This window comes from Desarmillaria tabescens (genome assembly GCF_030435595.1).
Source record: "Desarmillaria tabescens strain CCBAS 213 chromosome Unknown EV420scaffold_177, whole genome shotgun sequence".
Taxonomy (NCBI): domain Eukaryota; kingdom Fungi; phylum Basidiomycota; class Agaricomycetes; order Agaricales; family Physalacriaceae; genus Desarmillaria; species Desarmillaria tabescens.
The window spans coordinates 19,692-27,317 of NW_026848476.1; the positions used below are offsets into that span (position 1 = coordinate 19,692).

Below are 7,626 nucleotides of genomic sequence, written 5' to 3' on the forward strand. Positions count from 1 at the left end.
TGACTGCGGCTCTGTTATATCCACTTATACGCTGCGTACCTTTCTCCTTCCTTAGTTATCTTTTACGTTCCCTTGACGCTGAGGAAGTACGCCTTTTTTATTTCACTACCTACAAACGTACACTTTCAGACTACTATGTAGACTGACCATGTCCATACTTGTTAGGTTCACTGGTCATCATCCTCCAAAATGGGAAGTTAGCTGAACCCCGAACGAATTCGTAAAATGTTACATTCATGCTCAAAATTCAGGTTCGCCAAAGAATTTTGATCTTCCTGGTGCACTGATTGTAATGGATGTGAATGGCATCATTCATTTGAGCTTTGTTTACCTATCCTTTTGGACAGCTAGGATTTCTACTACCATGTCATTTTTGGGTTTTTCGTGCTCTGCCTAAGTTACATTGACTTGGCTGATGCTTTCTCGACACATTGCACGATCTTACATCGGCACCTCAACTGGCCCTAGTTTCTGCGGTCTCGACACTTTGCTTTCGACAAGACTGTGCTTGTTTGACTTCTGAACCAGTGTTGTGCAGGTTGCATGACCGTCACCAAAGTCATCACAGTCAGGGTCATTGGATGGCTTTGACTTTCGCCCCAGAGACCAGAATGCTGAGGCCATGGTGCCTATGCTGGTCATGCTGACAAACCAGACAAATTAGTCCCAGGCTACTGTATCTGCGTGACCGGCAACTTTGACCTCTGCATACCAGTGCTTCTGCTGCCTCATAGTACATTTCTTCTGCCAATATCCCCTAGCGATAATCGTAGTAGTGAAATAAATATATCTCTTTCTCCAGTCTTTCATGTCAAAAGATGCTAACACCAGGCTAAAATCCGTGATGGATATTCTCAATTCTGCATCATCACCAAAGTCCCCCCTTCCCTCCATAAAAAAACTGTGCATTTCTTAGCTACGTCTCACTTCAATTAGGAAACTTGAGCTGAAATATGTACCACCCCTGTTTGCGAACACAAGAACATGTATAAATTCGGAAAAACATATTTGTAAAGGCTAACTATGAGGACTCAAAAGGCTATGTCCATCAACCCAAAGTACAGGTCCCAAATGAATCCAGCTGCCTCTTCCGGAATACTCTCCTCCACGGCTTCAATAAAGTCATCCCTTGTATCAGCCTCTTCAAGATGTCTTGATACGTATCGCTTCGGGTACTGGTATACCTCCAGATATCTTGCAAGTAACTTGGGAAGACGTAGTGGTGACACGGATCTTGGCCTGGAGGGCCCCGCTTGGCCGAGGCTTACTGGAGTCCTTGGTGAGCTGTGTGATGCTACGGAATTCAGGGAGGGTGAGTTACTTTTAGAACAACACTCACTGGGAAATGAAAATATGTCCCCATTGCCAATGCTATTAACGGTCACATTGGAAGTGAGGTAGTTGCCATGATCTCATTTGAATAAGTAAAGTTGAAGGGAAATCCTTGATAAATTACTTACGAGTTTTCCTTGGTGACGAGTTGGGAATGTGTGCCTTCCCTTTCTGCTTCGAAGGGGTCCCCACTGGAGATGCTGTGGGTGAAGCTATGGTGGGTGTAGGGCGGGGAACTCGACTGCCGGCATGAAATGGCGAAGTCGTTGTGTTGGCCGGGTATTGATCTATGCATCCATACACAGTTGCACTGCGACTCATCTGACAGATTAGCACATTTTCAATTTTATCGAAGCCGTGGGCCCTGCGATATGTTGGGTTTGACTGATCGACTTGGTCCACAGCATGTTCTCTGTCAAAAGTATGGTGAGTTTGATTCTGAAAAAGATCAAAAGACACACCGGTGATAGAAGATGCCTGCCCTTGCGCCATATATGATGGCCCAGAAGGTGGCCCCATCGTTGTCGAACATTGCAGTGATCCTGGGCCATTTTTGCCACTCATGCAAAGACGCTCTGAAAGTTACATCGTCCTCTTGGCCATGATACACCAGGAATGGATTCAAATGTGTGTTCAACGCCAATGCCTGATCCTTTCTTTTGCAGTAAACCACAACTGGCCACTTAGCACTGGTAGTACCATTTGGAATCCACACCCTTCCAGATCATTTAATATGGTTCCACTTAAGAAAGTGAATGACTTACAGTTGGTTCTCATAGACTCCTGGACTGACACTGGATACATTAGGGGGAGAAAGAACAGTGCACCACGGTATTGTGTGGACCATCACAAGTGGAAGGGATTGACAATGCATCGGACTATGTTTTTTTAAGATGGGGTGATTCTTGGAAAACGAAATATGGCCAGAATTCTGCCCGAAATAAGGGAAGAAAATCCTGAAGTCTGTATTCTTCTGTTGGCATCGCTACCATGAAGTCATGCGTATGTTCTTTGAATTCTTCTGTTTCATAAGTACCACCTGGGTTCTCATGTCACGTTCTACTCGCAGCACGCTCATCTCGAAGAAGAGGCTTCCAAGATGGAAACCTATAATGCCGAAGCATCTTAGTAACTTTGGGCGGGCCTTTGATCCTCATTTACTTATGTACTTGGATATTTGCATTCTGAAACCTAAATAGTTTTTTTTTTTTGGCTAAATGTTCTCACAGGCCATCCAGCTCGATGGCCAATGGCCAGAAAAGGAAACAGAACCTAGCAAAGTCCGATTGTCTTGAAGACCGATTGTTCTGTTTTGAAATTGTCATTAGTTACCATGTTTGCTTTGAAATATCGCCTTTTCCATCGGGCATGGTTTTATTGTGTTTTTGACGCAATGTTTATGTAAATACAAGAATGAACCGCGTCGCTGGTTCTTAAACAACTCATAAAATCCATCCTGTGGCGCAGTGGCTCTCCTCTGAAGACATTTTTGGTATGAAGGGCCTAGTACCTTTGGGTGGGCCTTTGATCCCCGTTTACTTATTACATGTATATTTGCATTCTCAAATCTAAATAGTTTTTTTTGGTTAAATGTTCTCATGGGCCATCCAGCTCGATTGTCTTAGAGACCAATTGTTCTGTTTCGAAATCATCATTAGTTAACATGTTCGCTTGAAAAATCATTTCAAGCTGGCATGGTTTTACAGCTGTTCCAGAAAATAATGAGAATCATGTGAGAACAATGTGCGCCCAAATTTGACATATTTACTACATTTGGTAAATAAATATTGGCCCTTCTCCTCAACGTACACCTTGGCTTGATGTTCGCATCCTCTGTCAAGTTGTTTTTCAGAAGTCAGCAACCATTTCAAAGTGGTCAATAATGAATTTGGCCTGTTTTAGTCAATGGATGAGTGACTGAGTCTCAGGATAACTCTGATAACCCTTAGGTACGCGCTTGCTTCAGCAATTATCAGAACATATAGACACTCTTGTAGACCTTGCCATTGCCTGAATACATGCTGTCAAACTCTGGGACCTCTCATCAGTAAACAGGAAGTATGACAGATGCCAAGGTGGCTCCGCTATGTTGCCAGAAGCTACGGGTATATCCCTTCCCATCTGAACAGAGACAATGATTAGATGTTATATCATTATAGTATTTGTTGTAAAATTTCAAGAAAGGACCTCAGAGGCCTAACATGAGCGAGTTATACAGGTGTACATTGTGGAGAAGGGCCAATATTTATTTACCAAATGTAGTAAATATGTCAAATTTGGGCGCACATTGTTCTCACATGATTCTCATTATTTTCTGGAACAGCTGTAAAACCATGCCAGCTTGAAATGATTTTTCAAGTGAACATGTTAACTAATGATGATTTCGAAACAGAACAATTGGTCTCTAAGACAATCGAGCTGGATGGCCCATGAGAACATTTAACCAAAAAAAACTATTTAGATTTGAGAATGCAAATATACATGTAATAAGTAAACGGGGATCAAAGGCCCACCCAAAGGTACTAGGCCCTTCATACCAAAAATGTCTTCAGAGGAGAGCCACTGCGCCACAGGATGGATTTTATGAGTTGTTTAAGAACCAGCGACACAGTTCATTCTTGTATTTACATAAACATTGCGTCAAAAACACAATAAAACCATGCCCGATGGAAAAGGCGATATTTCAAAGCAAACATGGTAACTAATGACAATTTCAAAACAGAACAATCGGTCTTCAAGACAATCGGACTTTGCTAGGTTCTGTTTCCTTTTCTGGCCATTGGCCATCGAGCTGGATGGCCTGTGAGAACATTTAGCCAAAAAAAAAAAACTATTTAGGTTTCAGAATGCAAATATCCAAGTACATAAGTAAATGAGGATCAAAGGCCCACCCAAAGTTACTGACTTCAGCCACCTTTCAAGTCAGACAGAAACGGGGGTTCATAAACGTAGTTATGAACAAACTTCTATCAAGAATAGTACTACGTATGTTCAAAACTCTTGTAAGCAGAACCAAGTGCACCACTCATTACAATGGTGCCTTTGCGGGAATTGCTCGAGGGAACCATCCACGTTTCCTTCACCAAAGAGTTGCCATCCCAGAACACTGTAAAATGGTTAGCTTGAGTTTTATCATTTTTGCAATACGTACACAGATTTCGCCATGACTTGGGGGTCTGTCAACCATTTTCCAGTGCCTGAAGATGACATTCAATAACCCATTACTGAGAAGGAGATGTTGGAAGTACCTTGATAATCCGAGATAAAACACTTTCCCAATGTCTGAGAGTATTGGAGGTGCTGCAGGAAGCATAAAAATGTGGCGATGGCAAGATGATCTTTGGAAACATCTTCGACCAGTTCGGGGGCACCATTCGATACATACTTGACGAAGTCGTCAGAATCTAGGAGTCGTTCCACCAGGACACAAAAACCCCACCAATCCTTTAGCTTGACCGATTCTGGACGGGAAGTCAGCATGACTGCTGCCTCAACAAAGCGAAGGTCCGGGATCAGTCCAGGCAGTGGCCCGTAGGATGACACTTTGGCATGGACCAATGCAATGCTCATGTCATGAATGGCATTCGCCCAGACCAAAGTATTCGCTTCCTGTAAGACAGCCATACGTTCAACATCATCAGTCATCTGCTGCACCCCTTGCCTAGTCATGAGGCTGAAATACGTCTGCTTGATACAGACTTTTCCCTGCAGCGCTGCCGGAACATCAACACCCTCTAGGTTCATTCCAACCTTTAGCAGCCCAAAGTGAGCCGTTTTGAAAGAGCTGGATCCGAGTCGTTGTTCTTTGCTCTCCACCCAGTCGACATAAATGTGTCCCTGTAACTGCGAAGTGAAGGTGAATTGAGGGCTGCTGAGAAGTCCAGAAATGAGTTGAGGGATCAAACAAATCTCAACCGCCCGTTCTGGTAAACCTAAAATATGTGTAGGTGATTAACGTGGATTGTTTTGGGTGTAGAACTCACCAGGATCGAAGCTGCTCTCAAGGTAAGTTCCACCGGTGTCAATAATGTCCGGAATCATGTCAAACCATTTGGTGCAGTCTGATACGTCAATGTCAGTACAAAGTCACTTGCTGCTGGGAACGTCCGTAGGAGGTGCTGGAGAAAGCTACAGAACTCAGTTAGCCTGGTAAGACTTAACTGGGAAGTCACCCACCGCCTGTTTTGAGGAACATGACTGTTCACTATTTGCCTAAAGAATGATGTTAGGTTGTGCGACAAAGAGAATGTCCTCCTCTCACTGAGATGGTCGACTGAGGTGGTCCGGAAAAAATTGAAACATAATTGATATCCGAAAGGTCATCTATCTGTTTAAAATCAATGAATATCCGAACAGAGGCATCCTAGTTAACGTACATCTGAATCAAGTTCTGGTTCTTCGCGCTTCTTCCCTTTTCCATTCTTGACAGGGGATGACTTGAAAGAAATCAATGTAAATTGACACATAATGATGATAATCGTACCTTTGGAGTATCACCAGCCTCCCATTCATCATATCTTTCAGCCGCTGCAGGGTTGAGTACCATATACCAGTTCTCAGGGGCTCCCTGAGAATATTTCAAGCCTCCGACTGGTGTGCCCTTCTTTGAGAGCCCTTTGGTTATACCTTTATAAAACAACTCTGTTGGTTGCGTTAAATCTCCTTCCAGAACGGGTATCCACCCAGAGTCGACAACGAAGAAATCGTCAGTAGTGAACTTGAAGCCCTTCACTTTGTGATGGGCTTGTACTAAAACAAGCAGGCTTTCGAGCACGCATTGCACGACTTCAGCATGGGGAGTCGGAGGAGGAAAGGAGACACCACGTTGTACGTTCTGCCAAAAGTCAAATGGTGTAACCATGACAAAGTTACAGCTTACGTGGAAGGAGATGCCTTTCTTTGTCCCGTTTTCCCTTTTGACCTGAACAAAGACCTTTGCAAGTATGCCTTGACCTTCTACTGCGATCTTGCGAAACTTGTCCTTCTCGGAATTGTAGAGATAATGAGCAGGTGAATAACCGGTTTTAAGGGCATTTTTGTTCAGCAACGATGATATCACGACTGGCAACCTCGATTCCGGCGCAGCTCCTGTCAGAGAGTACATTCACTGAACAAGAAAAGGTCAGTAAACATTCCTACCTTTTGCTTTGGCCTTCTTGACACTTTCATCAATTGAAAGGGTGTTTGGGATGGACACAATGACTTTCAGAATAGCATCGGCTACTTCGAGCAGGTGAATTCCTGGAATCGTTGGAATGGGTGGTGGTGCCATCTGACGGGCTAACAAAACCAATGAGATTTATCGTGTTGTGCACGTGGATAAGACTTACAGGATGACACCACTCCATCTTTCTTCGATAGATGTCTTGTGCGCTGTGATGCAGCTTCTATAAAAGAATATTGGCTTGGAAGAGGTGAAAGCGCAAAAGGGCATACTTTTCTTTGATGCAAGCGCAGCACAGGATTTACAAGTCGTCAAGGTCAGGGTCTCAGTCCCCAGGTTCCTCAACGTAGCAGGCCCATCCTTGCGCAAACATGCCTTCATTTGAAACTTTTCCTCCCCTGGCTGAAACTTGTATGGATCACCGTTCGCTTTGTGATTTTTGCAACGTTGGTATTCGCAATGATCGGAACTATCATCTAGTGCGAAGGTAAGATCGACCGGATCAACTGGGCCTGGAACGTGTCAGTACCTGCCAGCGCATTATATTGTCGAATACTTACTGGCACCCCCTAGAAGCAGTGATTGGAAATGTAAAGTTGAAAGGTCGCTCACGTTCAGAGCATCCAGCATCTCCATGGCGGATAAAGGAAGCCATCTGCCAGGCATGTACAAATGGAATGGACTTGAAAAGATACCGCAAGCATCCTGTCTGCCGGAGACTTTCTGTCTTAGAATTTCTAAGATATTCTGGATGGATGAACTTCCATTGATGACTGGAAAAACAGTTCACCAAAGACACGATCAATGACTTTGTAAAACTTACCGAGCGCAAAGTTCCCAGATGGACACTTTATAAAGATGGTAAAGGCAGGTGGACTGTGGAGCGACATTTTGCTCGGTTCCATAATCAGTCTCTTTGTGGGTCGAACACCTATGTGGAAGAAAGACGTTACTGAATTGCAAGGCTGGGTTTGCTAAGCACGCACAAAGAGACTTCGAGGTGATGGCTGTGAGCAGTCTGTGAGAGTGATAAAAGCCTTGAATTTCATCAACTGAACGTCGTGAAAATACTTAAAAGAGGCTTTACCTGTGAAGAGCAGAAGCACGCCAACACAGCAAGACAAGAGGAT

General features: G+C 43.9%; 2 protein-coding genes across 2 annotated transcripts; both read right to left on the reverse strand.

The window, feature by feature from the left end:
• Positions 1-441: 441 nt before the first annotated feature.
• Positions 442-2,179, reverse strand: EV420DRAFT_1488491 (uncharacterized protein; the record flags this gene model as incomplete). Its single annotated transcript, XM_060470617.1, has 7 exons — positions 442-643; positions 713-901; positions 1,063-1,294; positions 1,340-1,411; positions 1,461-1,744; positions 1,794-2,048; positions 2,097-2,179. The coding sequence occupies 7 exons, from the start codon at positions 2,177-2,179 to the stop codon at positions 442-444; spliced, it is 1,317 nt and encodes a 438-aa protein (XP_060321801.1).
• A 2,144-nt stretch (positions 2,180-4,323) lies between these two features.
• Positions 4,324-7,386, reverse strand: EV420DRAFT_1653800 (uncharacterized protein; the record flags this gene model as incomplete). Its single annotated transcript, XM_060478763.1, has 15 exons — positions 4,324-4,438; positions 4,484-4,529; positions 4,581-5,264; positions 5,316-5,393; positions 5,423-5,450; positions 5,509-5,544; positions 5,594-5,659; positions 5,709-5,768; positions 5,816-6,166; positions 6,212-6,420; positions 6,472-6,612; positions 6,663-6,719; positions 6,769-7,008; positions 7,057-7,269; positions 7,320-7,386. 15 exons carry the CDS (start codon positions 7,384-7,386, stop codon positions 4,324-4,326), a joined length of 2,391 nt encoding a protein of 796 aa, XP_060321802.1.
• Between the last annotated feature and the right edge of the window lie 240 nt (positions 7,387-7,626).